The sequence below is a fragment of the Carcharhinus amblyrhynchos genome, chromosome 1 (assembly GCF_965287045.1).
Source record: "Carcharhinus amblyrhynchos chromosome 1, sCarAmb.v2.hapA, whole genome shotgun sequence".
NCBI lineage: Eukaryota > Metazoa > Chordata > Chondrichthyes > Carcharhiniformes > Carcharhinidae > Carcharhinus > Carcharhinus amblyrhynchos.
The window spans coordinates 23,423,197-23,443,836 of NC_137324.1; the positions used below are offsets into that span (position 1 = coordinate 23,423,197).

The window sequence follows — 20,640 nt, forward strand, 5'->3', positions numbered from 1 at the left end:
CTTTTATGCAAACTAATTCTGAAGAAGAGTACATGTCTATGAGGATATTGCTTTAGATTGGAACAAGAGATAGCAAGCATTGTACTAATTCTTTTTGTTATGTTCTAACTGTGCACTTAAGAACATAAGAAATAGGAGCAGGAGTAGGCCATCTAGCCCTTCGAGCCTGCCCCGCCATTCAATAAGATCATGGCTGATCTGAAGTGGATCAGTTCCACTTTCCCACCTTCTCCCCATAACCCTTAATTCCCCTATCAGAAATCTATCTAACTGTGACTTAAAACATATTCAGCAAGGCAGCCTCCACCACTTCAATGGGCAGAGAATTCCAGAGATTCACCACCCTTTGAGTAAAGAAATTCCTCCTCAACTCTGTTCTAAACTGCCCCCCCCCCCCCCACTTATTTTGAGGCTGTGCCCTCTGGTTCTAAGCAGAAAGAATCTCTCTACCTCTACCCTATCTAGCCCCTTCATTATCTTGTAAGTTTCTTAAAAAAAAAACCCCTCAGCCTTCTAAACTCCAACGAGTACAGGCCCAGTCTATTTAATCTCTCCTCATAAGCTAAATAAACTTTGTTTTGATAAAAGCTTCCTCGTGGGTCACTTAAATCATACCCAGAGTGAAACACCTTGTGCTCACCCTATTGCCAAAAATCAAATGTAAAGGTTGGGATTAAGGCTAACTGCATACTATACCTTACAGTTTCTGGTCTGATTCCCAACACACTTGAGGGCACTGCCCCATATTCTTACCATTCTCTGACCAAAGAGGTTTCTCCTAAATTCACTAGAATCATTGAATCCCTACAGTGCAGAACAGGCCGTTTGGCCCATCGAGTATGCACCAACTCTCTGACAGAGTATTTTATCCAGCGTCTCTCCCCCCCACCTAACCCGTTAGCTCACACAATTTACCATGGTTAATTCCCCGAACCTACACAACTTGGGACACTAAGAGCCAATTTAGCATTGCCAATCCAACAAACTTACACACCTTTGGACTCTGGGAGGAAACCGGAGCTCCTGGAGGAAACCCATGCAGACATGGGAGAATGTGCAAACTCCACACAGTCACCCAAAGCTAGAATCGAATTTGGGTCCCTGGTGCTGTGAGACAGCATTACAAACCACTGTGCCACCCTACTGGTTTTGCTGTTGGCTATCTTATATTCATAACACCTATGATTTGTCCCCTTTGTCCTCCCCATGATTGGGAACATCTTCTCTGCCTCTACCTGATCAAATCCCTTGGATAATTTTCAGCATTTTGTTTTCTAGATAAAGATCTGCAGCCTATTCAGCCTTTTGGCATTTCCTCACCGGTCTAGTATAATGCTTGTGAATCTTAGTTTTTTCACCTTCTCTAATGCTCTCTACAATATGGAGACCAGGACTGTGTACTCATATCACCCAATTCATTTAACAGTGCTCATTTCAGCTCTTCACTGACAACTTGCACTGAAGCTGATCATGGACAATCTGCAAAAAAAATTCTTATCAGAATAAAACACCACTAAGAAGAATATTAAGTGAAATAAGCCTTACTTCAAAAGAAGAGCAAGTGGTTGATTCTTTGCTGGACTGCATCAAAGAACGTTCGGGTTTCTGAAGACTAGGAGAAACAGACTCTGGACACTGTAATGGACCCGCGGCTCGATGGGGCGTCAACAGGTTAGTCCCCGACAGAGGTTTGTCTTTGACCACCAACGTTCTTCCATTGTCAGTCGCCCAGGTTGAGAAAACATGGTTAAAACTATTCCAACTTCCACCAAACCCAAGCGAAGGCTTTGGTTTTTGAGGATCTGCAACCTTCACATTTTCAATACCTTCCTTTGTAAGGAGTCTGTTTAGAGGGCAGGTTCTGGATTCGAGGAACTGCTGCACTTTCATATCATCATATCCTGTTAATTTTTCTGGATTTGAGGGGGGCGACTGCTCATTACTGCATTGGTCCTTACTTCGCTCAGCCACTTCAGGGTTGTGTTCTTTCTTCTCGGCCAACGTAATGCACTTTGTTCTCTTCACTCCACTGTCACTGTGGCCATCGGTCGCCTTTCGTTTTGTACAGCAAGCTTTTACGGACTTATCTGCAAATAACATAACTGAAGTTAAAGGGGGAAGTTGGAATTGTAATCTGTCGTGTACTATTGCTGCAGTGTCACACAGCAGTGCAATGCTCATCAGTAACAATATCTGCTCAAGTAAGGACACTGTATACTTTGTTTAATGTCGCAAATGGGCTTCCCAAAGACTTCCCAGCCCAGTTTACATCAGCTTTTCAATAAAGACATGGTTGCGAATTTATACTGGAGAAATGAACAACAGCAGAATGGGAGACTTCACAATGAAGACTGATGAAGTACCCAAAGACTGCCCTGATTATTCCTCAACTTCCAATGCAGCTTTCTCCTGAAATCTACTCTTGGCTTGGACTCCCTGGTCCCAATTTATCTGCCAGGAGTTAACGCAGCAGCAGTGACCCAAAAATATGGTCACTTACCAACTTTTTTATGCTGGCACTCCAACTATTCTCTAAGGTAGGATGCTGAGTAGTGTGAGCTCTAGTTACCCACCACTCCCATTTCAGTTTGAAACACCACCACCACTCTGAGTTGACAATAGAGTCTTTAGTAAACCATGCCAAAGACGTTTCACAGAGATATGAAAGAAGAATCGACATGCAAATTAGTGTCTTCTAGCGCACAGAACCAGTTTTCAAATTGTGAGGTACAAGTGGATGCAGTATGTGAGACCAATGTTATAATGGTCCTGCACATTGGCACCCAATGTAAAACCAGGCATAACATCAGACTATACAATATACAGGTTATTTTTGGATTTTAAGAAGTAGCTTAAAGAAAAAAAAAGCAGGGTAAAAGGGCAGAGAGGAACAAGGAGGAAATTCCAAAGATTGAGTCTGAGGCAACTGAAGGTGCAACTACCAGTGATGGAACGGTTGAGAGGGAATCCAGAATTTGATGGGCATAGGTATTTTAGATGGTAGAAAGGCTGGAGAAGATTACAGAAAAAGGGAATAAGGACAAGAACAAACATTTTAAAATTAAGACACTCCTTTACCAGGAGTTGTCAAATAGGAGGCAGAGAGTGGGGGTCAATGGGTGCTATTCGGATTGGCGGTTGGTGACTAGTGGGGTGCCCCGGGGGTCGGTGCTGGGGCCTCAGCTATTTACCATTTATATCGATGATCTGGAGGAGGGAACCGAGTGCAGGGTGTCGAAATTTGCTGATGACACCAAGATTGGGGGAAAGGCAAATTGTGCGGAGGGTGTGGAGAGTCTGCAGAAGGATCTAGATAGGCTGGGCGAATGGGCCAGGAAATGGCAAATGGAATTTAATGTTGGCAAGTGTGAGGTGGTCCACTTTGGTGGGAAGAATGGTAGGAAGGACTATTACTTACGTGGCGAAAAACTGCAGCAGGCGACGGTGCAGAGGGACCTCGGGGTCCTTGTGCATGAGTCGCAAAAACCCAGCTTGCAGGTGCAGCAGGTGGTCAGGAAGGCGAATGGGATGCTGGCCTTCATAGCGAGGGGGATTGAATATAAAAGTAGGGAGGTCTTGCTGCAGCTGTATAGGGCATTGGTGAGGCCGCAGCTGGAGTACTGTGTGCAGTTTTGGGCGCCGCACCTGCGCAAGGATATTTTGGCCCTGGAGGGAGTGCAGAGGAGGTTTACTAGGCTGGTACCGGAGTTGAGGGGATTGAGCTATGAGGAGAGGCTGAATAAACTAGGCTTGTACTCGTTAGAGTTTAGAAGAATGAGGGGAGATCTCATTGAGACGTATAAGATGATGAATGGGATGGATAGGATAGAGGTGGAGAGACTCTTCCCGCTCAAAAAAGACAGTAGGACTAGGGGGCACAGCCTCAAGATAAAGGGGAGGCGGTTTAGAACGGAGTTGAGGAGGAACTTCTTCACTCAAAGGGTGGTGAATCTCTGGAATTCTCTGCCCGTTGAAGTGGTGGAGGCTGCCTCGCTAAATATTTTTAAGAAGCGGGTTGATGGGTTCTTGATAAGAGAGGGGATTAAGGGTTATGGGGAGAGGGCGGGAAAGTGGAACTGAGCCACAACAGATCAGCCATGATCTTATTGAATGGCGGGGCAGGCTCGAAGGGCTAGATGGCCTACTCCTGCTCCTATTTCTTATGTTCTTGTGTTCTTATGTTCAATGTAGATCAGTGAACACAGGTGAAGGGGACTTTGTGCAAGTTAAGACACAGATTGTAGAGTGCAAGGAAGAGGGATGGAGTCAGTAGCTAGAAAACAGGGTTTCACGTGGGGACTAAAAACATTAGCATCAATCTTACCAACAGTTAATTGCGGGATATCTTAACTCATCTCATATTGGATGTTGATAAGCAGTTAGACAATTGATCAACAGTGGAAGAGTCAAGAGAATGATCTTCGAAAAAAAATCATGGGATTCTTTCACATATTTAACAAACTGCTGGAATTTTATCCAGGAGGTAATAGAGAGGGTCGGCAAGGGTACTTCCGTTGATGTGGTGCACATGGACTTTCAGAAGGCATTCTACAGCACTCTGGGATTTTTGTTACTTACATAAATGCAAAATATTGCTGCAAGTGCTCCTTTTCATCTACTCCCATAATTAATCATAAATCATAAGAAAAGTTATCTTTGCAGATCCTTTACATGATTTTCCCATGGCTGCCATCGCATGGTGGCTCATCTGTGATGTTCAGAATTAGCTTTGCAATGTGTTATTGGCCATTGTCTACACTGCTTCTGATTCGCTGCTCTACACATATATTCCCCTTGGAAACACAGGAAAAATATGAAGGAAACTAAGGATGCCAAGATTAAGCATTGACTGGTTAACTTTGCAATGATTTTGTCATTAATTCAAATATTGCTGGAAAAAATCACAGCATGGCTACTATTATAAATACACTAATCAGCCAGTAAATATAGGGGATTAAAGGTTACATAGTGAACTACACATTGTCACAATTTGCTGAGAGCTCTCCACAACTCTACTACTGTATTCATTTGAATGGTATCTATTCTTCATTTTTTAAGAGCTTCCTGGATTTTAATTTCTTTTCTTATATTTCCTAACTTGCTTTTGTTTTATCTCTCTCTCTTAATCCAATCTTGCTTGCCATCTCTTTACCTTCTCTTTGCAAACTTGGTTTGACTGGAATTAACTCTCTGACCTTCTGCATTGCTCCTATGTTTGTTTCTCAATTCTTAACATTCATTGGCTAGGAGCATACGCTGTTGCTCATTCATCAACTCTCCCAGATACCTCGTTGCTTTCTCCACAGATTGTTATGTTATAGTTACAGGGTTAAAAAAAATTCAAGCTGAAATGCAAGGGAGAAGGGCCATACTGCAGAATTCCATGTTCCTGCAATATGTGGGTCAAGATAACTCTCAGCAGTAATGGGTTTGGAACAAATCACCTTCTTCCAATTTGATATCATGCACACTGCTGTGTATTTCAACTAATGAAGAGGACAATGCAGAACTTCTAAAGGATAGAGACAAGTTGGTGGAGTGAACAGGTAGGTGGCAGGTGAAATTCAATGTGGAGAAATACAAGCTGATGCATTTTGGTAGGAAGAACATGGAGACATAAAATACCCCAAGTCATCCAGAATTACCAACACGAGAGATGGGTTAATAGCAAAAACAAAAGAATGAACTGGAAATGCCACTCACCAAATTCCATTCCATCATTGGTCAGTGCCTCAATATCTTCATTATGAAGGAAAGCCATGTGTATCAGAGCAGGGTCAACTATTTGCTTCTCTGGAAACTGCAATAGTTCAAAAAAAAAAGCTACTTAAATTCTCCAGGGAAAGCTCACATTAGAATTCTCAAAACAGACCGTCTACTGCAAGAGTGATAAACAGCCGAATGCTACTCAGTCTTGGAAGTTAGGGGCTTAGGGAATCAGGCAGTATTGTTTAAAATACAAGGTATACAAATTCAGTACAGGTTCATGAAGCAATATAATTGAATGTGTTATCTTTGATGTCAATGAGCAGCCACCATGCATAGCCAACAAAAACAGGAAGTGCTGGGAAATCTCAGCCAGTCCAACAGCATTTGTGGAGACAGAATAGAGCCAACGTTGAAAGTCTGGATGAAAGGTTATCGTTGGTTCTATTCTCTTTCCACTGTAGCTGTCAGACCTGCTGAGATTTTCCAGCATTTTCTGTTTTTGTTTCCGATTCCAGCCTCCTCAGTATCTTGCTCTTATCATCAAGCTTAGCATTTAAGTTTAGCTTAACAACTTTCTCCAAGGATATTCCTTAACCTCAACACTTTAATCTCACAACAATAAAACCCTGTTTATAATTATAAAGAGTCCAAATGAAATCATCCAATCACTCTGGGCAGCAGGGTACAATTAACATCCCATGTGTTAATACTAAGACAGTAACATACTTGAACAGATATTAAAGGTCATCATCTCTCAAGGAGTTAAAGTCATTTACATCTGAAATCCGATACTGCAGTGGAAGAACAAAAAGGTGATGGAACAGTATATTTTTAACTGCTGTCAAAAGACTGTCTTTACCTGTTCACTTTTGATTTGCATTAATCGAGTTGTAGAATTGTGATGAGTCACTGTGGCTGGGCACCAATGTGTAGCAGATTTCAAGTCAAACACCTTAACTTTATAGCCAGTCAGATTGCTACTACCTGATAAAGAGGAACATAGGTTGAAAAGTAAGCATTGTAAAACTTTCAGTCTACGGTTGCCAATTGTTCATGGAGGTTCAGAGTACCATTTTGATCAAGTTTAATTAATTGTTGAAAATACTTAGCTCTTTCCTATCTGAAAGTCTCGACTATCTGATCAGGGTGATTTTTACATCATCAGTATCGGGAATAGGTTAATACCAAGTATGTCAATTACAAAAACTATTCAACATGCAGGTGAGCTCGTGTCTACCTTGTTGAACTCTTTATCTGGGTCAAAAGCAGAATAGGTGTGTGTGTGTGTGTGTGTGTGTGTGTGTGTGTGTGGGGGGGGGGGGGGGGGAGGTGTGGGAGAAGCAGGCACTATCCCTGCTATTAGCCTTTTTTTTCCTTTTTCCTAATGGATGTGGTTTATTTAAACTTTTATTTAGACTTTCAATAAGGTCTCACATAACATGACAAGTGGCCTCCTCCTGTTCTTTGGAGATTCTAGGAATCAAGCCTTGAGTGGGAAAAATTATGCCAACAAAAACTACTCAGAAAACAGTGATATTACAGATTTAGTTCAATTGTTTGCACTCTCAGATTCGGTGACACACTGACCTGTATCCATTTGTATGCTCACATAACCCATGGTTTCAACAATAGCATGATTTGATCAAACACAATTGGAAACACATGAAAGTCCAGTCACTATCAGATCTTTTCAATTTTACTCCACAACTGGTGATGGTTTAAATGATGGCTACTACCCAAACATCAACTTTCTCTTTTCCCAATGCCAAGTGCCTTGCTGTGCATTTTCTATTTCCTATCTCAGATCTCTAGCTATGAACATCTTTGCTCAAGACACCAATTAGGATTCCAACTGGTTCTCTGATACTCCAACGTGCCAAGAACAATAATTGTCACTCCCATTTCTAAGAGAACTTTAACTGCAACAAACACTTGAGGAAACCCAATGACAACACAAACCTGTTTTCAAAATTACTAACAAGTTTCATAATTTTTGGAAGAAAAAGGATATTTACCATAAAGGAGCAGTTCTTGTGTGGATTTTTTTATGAACCAGGTCTTAACCTTGGCACAAATTTCCTTGTTGTCCTGGAGGTGTTCTGCCCAGCAATCCTTATTCATCTATTGAAGACACCCACAATATAATTTTTCTTTAAATTAACATACAAAAATCAAACTTTACAAACTTCAAGTTTGACTTACAAACTTCAATAAGTTCAGCAAGTGTTTCATTGAAAGAGCAGAAGAAGAACACAGAAATTGGCAGTCACTCAGTGAATGGCCTTAGTACAATCACAGTGTTTGGCCTTGGTTGTTTAAAGGACATTGCAATGGGATTGATTTCAGAAGTCAATGTTACAATTGGGTTATTGTTTATTCTGGGAATTTATAAACAATGTCTAATCTTAAAAGTACAAGTCACATTACATAATGAATAGTGGTCGATTCACAGAGTAACAAGAGACTTTTACATTCTGACTCACGTTGCCGCCGTTTTGTACTGTAACCAAGTGGCCATTCATCACCTTCACATTTTTTTAAAAAATTCATCGTGGGACATGGGCGTCACAGGCTGGCCAGCGTTTATCGCCCATCACTAGTTGCCCTCGAGAAGGTGGTAGGTGAGCTGCCTTCTTGAAACGCTGTAGTAGTGACTGAATAGCTTGCTAGGGCATTTCCGAGAGCAGTTGAGAGTCAACCACAATGCTGTGGCTCTGGGGTCTTGTCTGGTCTGGATTAATAGTCTAGCGATAATACCATTAGGCCATCACCTCCCGTTTTAGATTTGGGTTGCATCTTACGTCCACACACATTAAGTTGCTCAGGATCAAGCAAGGGAAAGCCACCTCAAATGTTCTGCTCTGTAATCTATCTGCAGTACAGCTCCTGACTGCACAAGTACCAAGTGTACTATCCTTTCGGAGACACTCTTCCCGCTCAGAAAGGATAGTAGAACTAGGGGGCACAGCCTCAAGATAAAGGGGGGGCGGTTTAGAACGGAGTTGAGGAGGAACTTCTTCACTCAAAGGGTGGTGAATCTCTGGAATTCTCTGCCCGTTGAAGTGGTGGAGGCTGCCTCGCTAAATATTTTTAAGACGCGGGTTGATGGGTTTTTGATAAATGAGGGGATTAAGGGTTATGGGGAGAGGGCGGGAATGTGGAACTGAGCCACGACAGATCAGCCATGATCTTATTGAATGGTGGGGCAGGCTCGAAGGGCTAGATGGCCTACTCCTGCTCCTATTTCTTATGTTCTTATGTGGCACCTTACTAATCTGCAGGGCTCTGATGCACACAGGGCCCTAGTTTTTGCTCCTGGGGTTGGGTGCACAGAGATGGGACAAATCCCTGCTCCACAACCTTAACCTTTTTTGGGGGGAGGGGAGGGTTTTAAGAAAGGAAGCTTATATAGGAGTTGGAGCAGGTGATTCGGAAAGAAGTGAGGGGATGTTGGGTACAGAAGCAGTCGCGGTTCGCCTGCCCCAGGGCGAAAATTTAGGAAAAACATCCCTGCAACCCTCAACTCCCCAATGTTACCTCATAGTTCTATATTCCCCCATGGCCCTTTTGTGCCAATTCATGCTCTCCCTCCCCCCATCCCCTAGCCATCACCTTTTGCCTCTACATCTACCATGCCAACCATACACACCAAGGGCAGACCTCAGGATCCATGCAGAGATAAAATAAAGTTAAAGCATAAAGTCAAAATAAAATAAAGCATCTACTGCAGACTTCACTACATTGAAAAAATTCATAAAAGCCCATCTACATTCCTCCAACTAAGCCTCATAACAACAAACATTTAAGTACACAATCCCGTATAACAATAAGCATTGGAATTCATAATCCCACTTAAGAGTCTGTAACCACTTGTCAATCAAATGGTGACTGGAAGATACCCTACTGATTGATTCGTGTGTGTGACTGATATCACAATCATAGAAGCCCTCAGGCTTATGCCAACAGGACAAAGTCAATTTGGTACTAATGTTTAAAGTATGTTTAGCCCATGTAACTTCTGAACCTGTGGCAATGGCTGTAACCCAAAGGTCATCATTGTAACCTCTAAACAGGCTGAGAAGCAGAACTGACAGAAACTGCACAGTTTTCATTACCTCAGCGTAATCAATGGAAATGTTAAAATAGTTACAGCAGTTGAGAGTGTGAAAAATCTCATTTGTTTAACGATGAAATGATCAGGAGAGGTTGTGGGGGAGTGGTGTGACAGGAGGAGGAAATTAAAAATTATGCAACTGCAATGAAATGCACAGGCACAAATTTTCTCTGACACTTTAGATCATCCGTTAACCCACAATGAAATGAGTAGTGGCAATCCTATCCTTTCTAGATTGGCCTCACGGCACTATTTCAAATAGGTATCCTATTTGGTGTTGGCCGGTTTTGTTAGATGTGGCAAAAGAGTGTCAAAACCAAGTCTAATCTTCCCTCCCAACCCTCTCCTCATCGAAAAGCACAAAGCAAAAGAAAATTAACATTGCCAAACTAAATCAAAATCAGAATAGTGCAATCGAGGGAAATTGAAACTTCCATATGGTACACAGTCTCAGAACAAGTTACAAGAGTGGCAAGTGTGGTACTGGAGCAATCCTCTGATGTTGGACATGTAACACATTATTGGGCACACTGTTGAAGTTTCAACCTCCGGTTGTGTCATTTTATGGGATAGTCAGCTTGGTTGTGGCAAAAATCCATGGACTCGAGCCCCAGACCAACTACACACATGTGCTGGAGCGCAACGTACTACATTAATACAGGACATTTAAAGTCAAGTTCTGCTAACAATTTTCTAAATAGGCAGCAGCTGTGTTGCCTACTTAAGAGCCTCCTTCCCCCAATATCAGTTACCTTTAATGGCTGAAGAGGGATTTCATTTTGCAGAAACATTCGGTACTTGTCCGTAAGAAATTCCACAGGAGTCACCGATCCAAAACCAACTTTGTCCTTCAAGCATTTAAAAGTCTGAAACACAATCACCACAGCTTAAAAACTACTTTCAGACACAGACGCGCAAGACTTAAAGCTGTATCTAAGCTCTATGCAGGGGCAGCTGCTGCATTAATTTGGGTGCGAGACCAAACTCCATTCCTCATTAGGGAAGTGAAACTAGAATATTGCCTCTTGACTGCTATAACAATTCATGGTTCCATAAAAATTGATAACATCTTGAATAACTATTTTTGTTTCGGTCTTCACAGAGGAGGACGTGAATAATTTGCCGGGTATTAGAGATGGAAAGGTGGTAGGACTGGAGGGTCTCGATGACATTACTGTTATTAGAGAGGCAGTGCTCGACAGACTGGAGGGGCTGATTGTGGACAAGTCCCCAGGGCTGGATGGAATGCATCCGAGGGTTCTGAAAGAAATGGCGGAGGTGATAGTGGATGCCTTGGTGGTTATTTTCCAGACGTCGCTGGATTCTGGGGAAGTGCCGGAAGATTGGAAAGCAGCTAATGTTACGCCGTTGTTTAAGAAGGGTGCCAGGCAAAAGGCGGGGAATTATAGGCCTGTTAGTTTAACATCTGTTGTAGGTAAAATGTTAGAATCTGTCATCAAGGAGGAAATTGCGAGGCATCTTGAGGGGAATTGCTTGATAGAGCAGACGCAGCACGGTTTCGTTAAGGGGAAGTCGTGTCTGACGAATTTACAGGAGTTCTATGAGGATGTGTCTAGGGCGGTGGATAGAGGAGAGCCGGTGGATGTGGTGTTTCTTGATTTTCAGAAGGCGTTTGACAAGGTACCTCACAAGAGGTTATTGCAGAAGGTTAGGGGGCATGGAGTTGGGGGTAGGGTGTTAGCGTGGATAGAGGATTGGTTGTCAAATAGGCGGCAGAGAGTGGGGGTCAATGGGTGCTATTCGGATTGGCGATGGTGACTAGTGGAGTGCCTCAGGGGTCGGTGCTGGGGCCTCAGCTTTTTACCATTTATATAGATGATCTGGAGGAGGGAACCGAGTGTATGGTGTCGAAATTTGCTGATGACACCAAGATTGGAGGAACGGCAAATTGTGCAGAGGGTGTGGAGAGTCTGCAGAAGGATCTAGATAGGCTGGGTGAGTGGGCCAGGAAATAGCAAATGGAATTTAATGTTGGCAAGTGCGAGGTGGTCCACTTTGGTAAGAATAATGGTAGGAAGGATTATTACTTACGTGGAGAAAAACTGCAGCAGGCGGCGGTGCAGAGGGACCTCGGGGTCCTTGTGCATGAGTCGCAAAAACCCAGCTTGCAGGTGCAGCAGGTGGTCAGGAAGGCGAATGGGATGCTGGCCTTCATAGCAAGGGGGATTGAATATAAAAGTAGGGAGGTCTTGCTGCGGCTATATAGGGCATTGGTGAGGCCGCAGCTGGAGTACTGTGTGCAGTTTTGGGCGCCGTACTTACGCAAGGATATTTTGGCCTTGGAGGGAGTGCAGAGGAGGTTTACTAGGCTGATGCCGGAGTTGAGGGGGTTGAGCTATGAGGAGAGGCTGAATAAACTAGGCTTGTACTCGTTAGAGTTTAGAAGAATGAGGGGAGATCTCATTGAGACGTATAAGATGATGAATGGGATGGATAGGATAGAGGTGGAAAGACTCTTCCCGCTCAGAAAGGACAGTAGGACTAGAGGGCACAGCCTCAAGATAAAGGGGGGGCGGTTTAGAACGGAGTTGAGGAAGAACTTCATTCACTCAAAGGGTGGTGAATCTCTGGAATTCTCTGCCCGTTGAAGTGGTGGAGGCTACCTCGCTAAATATTTTTAAGACGCGGGTTGATGGGTGTCTGATAAGAGAGGGGATTAAGGGTTATGGGGAGAGGGCGGGTATGTGGAACTGAGCCACGACAGATCAGCCATGATCTTATTGAATGGCGGGGCAGGCTCGAAGGGCCAGATGGCCTACTCCTGCTCCTATTTCTTATGTTCTTATAATTAATAGCCAATGAAATAAAACGGACAGTGGCAGCATGGATACAGAGTTGGCCAAGTAACAGGATTCAGTGCAATGGTGAATAATTATTTTTCATACTGCAAGAAGGTTTATAGTAGAGCTCCCAGGGTCAATGTTAGGACCACTGCTTTTCTTGATTGATACTAATGACCTTCTCAGGGCGTGCAACACAAAATGTAAAGTATTGTGAGCTGCGAGGAGAGAATGATAAACTTAAAAAGGCTGGTGGGATCGACCAATACGTGCCAGAGAAAATTTAACGAGGCAGGGCAGTATAAGGGATGCAATTCTAAAACGGATGCAGGAGCGTGGAGACCTGAGAGTACGTGGACAAGTCGTTGACGTTGCTGACGCAGATTGAACGAGGATTGAAAGGCATGTGGATGGGATGCACAAGAGTACAAATAAGTAGGAAAGTTATGGTGAATCTTTAAAAGCCTCAAATGGAGGATTATGTCCCAAGATGGAGACTGCACTTCAGCAAAAATGTGAAGGCAATAAAGGAATGCAGATAAGACTTAAGGAAATATTTTGTTAAGTGAAAAACTGCATAGATTGAGAGGAGATCTGATGGAGGTTTTCAAAATCATGAGCAGCCTGGACATAGGAGATCGAGAGAAAATGTTCCCATTGGCAGAAGGATCAAAAACCAGAGGACACTGATCTAAAACAATTGGCAAAAGTACTAACAGTGACAGGAGGAAAAACATTTCCTCATGAGTGGTTAGGATGCAGATTGCCCTACCCAAAAGTGTGGAGGCAGATTCAATTGCCTTTCAAAAAAGGCACAGGATGATTTTTGGTGGAGAAAAGGGTGGGGGAGGGAACTAGCTGAATAGCTCTACGGGACAAGATGACTGAATGGAATCTCTATTGTGCTGTACCCATTCTATGGCCCTTTAAACACCCAAATTCAAAATAGCTGGTCATAGCAGAGAAACTTTTCACATCTGGCATCTATTACAGATACAGCCCAGATCTCAGAGTGAATAACTCAAGTCAGCTGAAAGAATCCAGAGTGAACAAACCTGGTGGTCAATTCACAGGATAAAATTACCTAAATTTTAAAATACATACGGCTTAACTTCTCACCCACAATGGGGCCAGCATGCGAACCACCATCCATTGCCCAGATGGTCCAAAAGAAATGACTTTAAGGTGTGTTGTCCTCATCTTCAAATTAAGCCACCGTCTTGATAACTCCACAATCACAAACCTTCTTAGGCTCTGGTCTGCCCTTCATATCTCTCTCCTCCTGGCAACTATTCCTTCAGTCAATAGAATTCAGAATTTCTTTTAGAAGGGCCCATCGCATTGGTCCCCACCGAATATATATATTTTTTTCCACTACTCTCTCCTGCTAAAGCCTACTTGTACATAATGTCTACTTGTACTTCTCCCTTACAAATGGGAACTGTACAGCAATCCATGTCACATTGCAACTGGTCAGTGTTAGTCAGGCAAAACACTGGAGGCTAAAGAACAAACGGGGTATCTTAATGCAGCTGGGTGGAGAAAGAGCCTCAGCTCTAGAAGCCTTTTTAATTCATCCATGAAGCATTGCCTAGGCCGGCATTTGATGTCAATCCCTATGTACCCTTGAACTGAGAGTTTGCCCATGTACTGGCTTGCTTGGCCATTTCAGAGGGCAGTTAAAAGTTGACCGCTTTGCTGTGGATGTGGAGTCACATGCAAGTCAGACCAGGTAAAAACGGCAGTTTTCCTTCCCTAAAAAGGGCATTAAAAACCCATCTAGTTCACTAATCCTATCTGCTATGATGGGATTCGAATCAGAACATTACCCTGGGTCTCTGGTTACTAGTCCAGTGACAATACCACTGCCTACTCAGGAATGTTGTGCCGATACTGAAATCACCTTCACCCAGGGAATGTAAAGAATTCACATATCCAGCAACGCGGGGGTCATGGGGTTAGCCAGCGATTGGGAAGCTGGCAGTGCAGGTTACTGCACATGAACTCATCTCTGCTATGACAGATTGGAGCATGCAGTGGCCCACTCAGCGCTATGCTGCTGACCTCTCCAATGAGAATAGGCCCCACTCCCAGATTTTTAATGAGATTCATGCTGGTGTAGCACAAAGTGTGGGGCATTCATTTTGAAAATCTCACTAAAAAAAACCCCAGGATTTACTCGTTTTTAACGTGAATTCGGCACTCAGCTTTTTTGGGAGAATCCCACCCATGAATCTTTGCTAAATAAAACTCCTGTCGGTTTGGAACGTTGTCCATCAATTTTGCCTAATCAAGAACATTCATCCAAACCGACAATACTTAAAAAAAAACAGAAGAAAAGTCCCTTACTAGTGCAGGCCACTGCAGACAATCTGTACTCTCTCTTGGAGATTTCCTTTCAGCCAAAACTAACTGGTGTTCGATCAGGAAGACCCTCAACTCCTCGTCATGAAGTTTCATCCACCGACACCAACTTTCATCAAATTCTAAAAAGACCTGAAGTAGGGAAAGAAAGAGTCATCAATGAATGTAACCAACAAATCCACCATTACTAAAAGTTTTAGGTTAATCTGAATGTACTGACACCATACTACACGTCTGTATAATCAGGACCCTTATCAATTATATACAACTGAAAACCAAAGATAAGACAGCACTCAGAAGACCACATACCTCCACCGCTTTGTATTAACTCAAACGTTATCACAATTACATAGTTCATCCTAGGTGTTTTTCATTCTTGCTTGATGCTCCAACTTTAAGAGCTTCCACCTCACCAAGGAGGCTTCAGCTCAAACCATATCCAACAACCTGCTCTGAAAACTCGGCTTATAATTTTGACCATTATGACAAGCTGCACCACAGCAGCTGATATCAACTGCATTCTAAAAAACAACCAACAACACTCTTTTGAAAAAAAAGCCAACTCTTTAGCAACGTTAACGGATGGTTTTAAAATTTTAGGATCCAGGGGTGTGCATCTTTGCCGAATAACAAGAAGTTCTTTCTTGGGTTGTATCTTACCTGTGCACCAAGTATTATTGAAATCCCTCCAAAATATTGCTTACAATCATGGGTAAAAACATTATTTCTGCTCACCTTCAATGGCGGAGGCAAAAATAAAACCATTGCATAGGCTAGAGCTTATAATAAACTTCATAAACGTTAGCATTTTTCATAGTGGGTAGATTTATTACTACATTAGCAGCTTATGCTTAAGCAATTTATCATACGAGCTAGGTTTTTAAACTGAGCAAACTAATTTGAGTTTTTGATTGTATGTGCAATTTTTGGCTGTAAAGAAATATCTAGGAGGAAGCAACAACATTCATACCATCACCCTGAAGTCCCAATCCTTTAAACCACTTCCCCCTCACCTCATCTCAACTTAATATTGAAGCTTGACAAGTACACAAGGAAGAAAGGAAAGTAAGTATAGGTCATACTGTCTAAAGAGGCAGGGTGGATGGAGGCTTACATGGGACGTAAACCACCAGTGCAGGGGCCAGACCATCTGTTGCATACGATACGTGCAGTAAGAAGTCTCACAACACCAGGTTAAAGTCCAACAGGTTTATTTGGTAGTAAAAGCCAATAGCTTTCAGAGTTGGCCCCTTTGTCAGGTAAGTGCATCTACTTATCTCCACGTACATGTTTGCAGAGAACAGACCATCCACTTACCACCCCCCCCCACCATTTATTTTACTTCCTCTGCTGTAAAAGATTCATAATTAACAAATAAAAGGTTTATTCGGATGCACATTGTACCTAGGGAGGTTCTCTCTCATCACCTATTTCTGATGTGGAGATGCCGTCATTGGAGGCACAGTAAGAGGTCTCACAACATCAGGGTAAAGTCCAACAGGTTTATTTGTATCATGAGCTTTCGGAGTCTCGCTCCTTCATCAGGTTGACTCACCTGATGAAGGAGCAGTGCACCAAAACCTCATGATACCAAATAAACCTGTTGGACTTTAACCTGATGTTGTGAGACCTCTTACTTCAATTTATTTAACCTGTTATTTACTCCAATTATTAAGTGGACTTCAAATTTGTAACCATTTGCTAACTTCCAATCTGCTGCAATCGTTCTAAAAGCTTAAGAAACATCGAATCCCTACAGTGCAGAAGGAGGCCATTCAGCCCATCGAGTCTGCACCGACCACAATCCTACTCAGGATTCATTCCCATAACCCCACATATTTACCCCGCTAATCCCCCTAACCTACACATCCTAAGACACTAAGGGGGAATTTAGCATGGCCAATGCACCTAACCAGCACATCTCTGGACTATGGGAGGGAACCGGAGCACCCGGAGGAAGTCCACGCAGACATGGGGAGAACGTGTAAACTCCACACAGACACTGACCCAAGCCGGGAATCGAACACGGGTCCCTGGCGCTGTGAGCCAGCAATGCTAACCACTATGCCACCCATTAAGGAATCTTGGAAAAACGTAGCTGGCACAGCCAGTTTTTAAAACCCAGGGTTTACGCCATCGGGTGCTGGAGATTTGTCGGCTTTTTAGATTCAAGTTTCTCCAATACTTTTCATCTGTTGATATATTAGCTCCTTAGTTATCCCCTATTTCCAGTGTGTAATTTGTGCACTCCAAGAAGTGGAGGTAATATTTTTATTTAATCTTCCACCGTTTCCTCACTCCATGAGGATTTCCATGTCTTCCTCGAAGGGGTCAGAAATTATTTTGGCCACTCTTCTTCTCCTTTTCATATGTACATAAATGTTTTCATATTCAATTAATTTACTGTTATTCAATGTTTTCCCTCATCAACTGGTTAATATGAGGATGCCAATTTTGAAAATCATTGTTTGGAGGAATCTTCTGAACAGGTGCAACTGTGTTCGTACTGGTGCTGTCAATTCTAATCCCATTTGCCTGTTATTTCCATGCTTTACAAATATGGACTCAATTTCATTTCAAATGACAATTCAGACAGGCTGAAATTCTCCTGTGTTGCAGCCATTCTGTGAATCTGCATTTACATAGTATCTCTCACGTGTCCAGGAGATAACAAAGTGCTTCGCAAGCAATAAGTTACTTTTGAAATGAAGTCACTGTTGCTCTTCGGAGAAAAAAAAAACAACAGATGAGTAAACGGCTAATCTGTTTTCGTGGTGGCAGCTGAAGGACATTGAGTGTTGGCCAGGAACTCCCAGCTATTTTTCAGAAAAATGCCACAAGTTTTTTTGGTCAGCTTAGGCTCCAGTTTAATATTCGATTTATTATTTTCACATGTATTAATATACAGTGAAAGGTATTGTTTCTTGCGTGTTTTACAGATAAAACATACCTTTCATAGGGTACATAGGGGAGAAGGAAAGGAGAGAATGCAGAATATGGTGTTACAGTCATAGCTAGGGTGTAAAGAAAGATTAATTTAATATAAGGTAGATCCATTCAAAAGTCTGAAAGCAGCAGGGAAGAAACGGTTCTTGAGTCTGTTGGTACGCAATCTCAGACTTTTGAATCTTTTTCCTGACAAAGAAGGTGGAAGACAATATGTCCAGGGTCCGTGGGGTCGTCGATTATGTTGGCTGCTTTGCTAAGGTAGTTGGAAGTGTAGACAGAGCCAATGGATGGAAGGCTGATGGACTGGGCTATATTCACAACCTTTCGTAGTTTCTTGAGCTCTTGGTCAGAGCAGGAGCCCTTCCAAGCTGATACATTCAGAGAGGATATTTTCTACGGTGCATCTGTAAAAACTGGTGAGAGCTGTAGCAGACATGCTGAATTTCTTAGCCTCCTAAAAAAGTAGAGGTGTTGGCGGGCTTTCTTAACTATAGCATCAACGTGGAGGGACTAAGGTAGGTTTTTGGTGATCTGAACAATTAGAAACCTGAAGCTCTCGACCATTTCCATTTCACCACCATTGATGTAGACACAGGCATGTTCTCCACTACGCTTCGTGATGTCCTGATGGAGAGATTAAATAGACTGGGCCTGTACTCGGAGTTTAGAAGGCTGAGGGGGGATCTTATGGAGACTTACAAGAGAATGAAGGGGCTAGATAGGGTAGAGGTAGAGAGATTCTTTCCGCTCAGAAAGGAAACCAGAATTAGAAGGCACAGCCTCAAAATAAGTGGGGTGGGGGGGGGGGGGGGGGAGAGAAGAGAGAGCAGTTGAGGAGGAATTTCACTCAAAGGGTGGTGAATCTCTGGAATTCTCTGCCCATTGAAATGGTGGAGGCTATCTCGTTGAATACGTTTAAGTCACGGGTAGATAAATTTCTGACCGACAAGGGAATTAAGGGTTATGGGGAGCAGGCAGGAAAGTGGAACTGATCCACCTCAGATCAGCCATGATCTTACTGAATGGCGGGGCAGGCTCGAAGGGCTAGTTGGCCTACTCCTGCTCCTATTTCTTACGTTCTTACGTTGATTACCATTTCACCAGGCTCTCTCTCTCTTTCCTGTACTCCATCGTGCCATCGTTTGAGAGCTGATTTAAAAGGCAGCACTCCCTTAATAGCACAATGAATTTTCCTTGGAGAAGAGAAGGCTGACAGGAGATTTATCGAGTTACTCAAAAAAAAAATCATGAGCAGCTGGAGAGAAACTATTACCACTAGTGAAGGCATCAAGAATGAGGGGGAACAGATTGAAAGTAATTAGCAAAATAAACAAGGGGGGAAACTTTTTCATCCAGTTTGTGGGTTAGGACTGGAATTCACTGGCAAAGAGTGTAGTGGAGGCAAGTTCAATTGAGGCAATCAAAAGGGAATGAGACTATCATAGGAAAAGAAAGAACATACAGTGTTATGGGGAGAAAAGAGGGAAATGGCACGAAGTGAACTGAGTCAGTGCAGAGCTGAATAGTCTCCTTTTGCACTGCAATAATTCTGTAACTCCCTTTGCGAGTTTCTGTAACTCCCTTTGCGAGTTTCTGAAAGTCTCCCAATCCTCAAGCTGACCAGTATTCTTTGCAACATGCAGTCTTTCCCTTTCATGCAAGGATATTGATCCCCTTATTAAAAGAAATATATCATTTCATTGGAGGCAGTTCAGAGAAGGTTCACTAGGATGATCCCCGGTATGGAGGGAGTGTCTTACGAGGAAAAGGTTAAACAGGTTGAGACTCATTGGAATTTAGAATAAGAGGTGATCTTATTGAAACATATAGGCTTCTTAGGGGTTTGACAGGGTAAATGTTGAGAGGATGTTTCTCCTTGTGGGGAAGTTCAGGACCAGAGGGCATAGTCTCAGAATAAAGGGGCATGTCAATTTAAGACTGAAACAAGGAGTAATTTCTTCTCTGAGGGTGAGTGTCTTTGGAACTCCTTGCCACAGAGAGCTATGAGGGTAAAGAACAAAAAACAATACAGCATAATGAGAGGAGAGAGATACAAAAGGGTCCAAAAATGCAATTTTTTCACACAGAGGGTGGTAAGTGTCTGTAACAAGCTGCCAGAGGTAGTAGTTGAAGCAGGTACAATTTTCCCTTTTAAAAAGTGTTTAGACAGTTAAATGGGCAAGATGGGTATAGAGGACTATGGGCCAATTGGGACTGGCTTACGGGTTTAAAAAAAAGGCATCATATGAACAAGTTGGGCCAAAGGGCCTGTTTCCATGCTGTAAACCTCTATGACTTTATGACAGGAACAAGCCCTTTGTCAAGTCTGTGGCGATACGCAGTTTCTATCCTCTGTGTACCTCCCGATGTGTGTCTATCAAGATACACCTTGAATGTTGCTAACATGCCTGCTTCCGCCATCTCCACTGGCAGTGCATTCCAGTCATCCACCACCGTGCGTGAAAAACTTTCCCTGCACATCTCACCTAAACTTGCCACCTCTCAACTTAAACCTGTGCCCTCTTGTAGTCAATTCTTCCACCCTGGAAAAAAGCCTCCGACTGTCCACCCCATCTAAGCCTCTCATAATTTTGTAGGCTTCTTTCCAGTGAGAACAATCCAAGTTTATCCAACCTCTTAGATCATAGATCATCGAATCCTACAGAGCAGAAAGAGGCCCTTCGGCCCATCCAGTCTGCACTG

At 42.9% G+C, this 20,640-nt stretch overlaps 1 protein-coding gene across 1 annotated transcript in view; it reads right to left on the reverse strand.

Moving 5' to 3' along the window:
- Window positions 1-20,640, reverse strand: part of LOC145349289 (lysine-specific demethylase 3A-like) — a 69,435-nt gene that overhangs the window by 46,290 nt on the left and 2,505 nt on the right. Inside the window, exons 2-7 of the mRNA XM_080197826.1 lie at window positions 14,974-15,120; window positions 10,576-10,689; window positions 7,725-7,830; window positions 6,569-6,693; window positions 5,704-5,800; window positions 1,546-2,087 (exon numbers count right to left, since the gene is read on the reverse strand). Coding sequence (XP_080053952.1) covers window positions 1,546-2,087; window positions 5,704-5,800; window positions 6,569-6,693; window positions 7,725-7,830; window positions 10,576-10,689; window positions 14,974-15,120 — 1,131 coding nt within the window. The remainder of the gene's footprint in view (window positions 1-1,545; window positions 2,088-5,703; window positions 5,801-6,568; window positions 6,694-7,724; window positions 7,831-10,575; window positions 10,690-14,973; window positions 15,121-20,640) is intronic.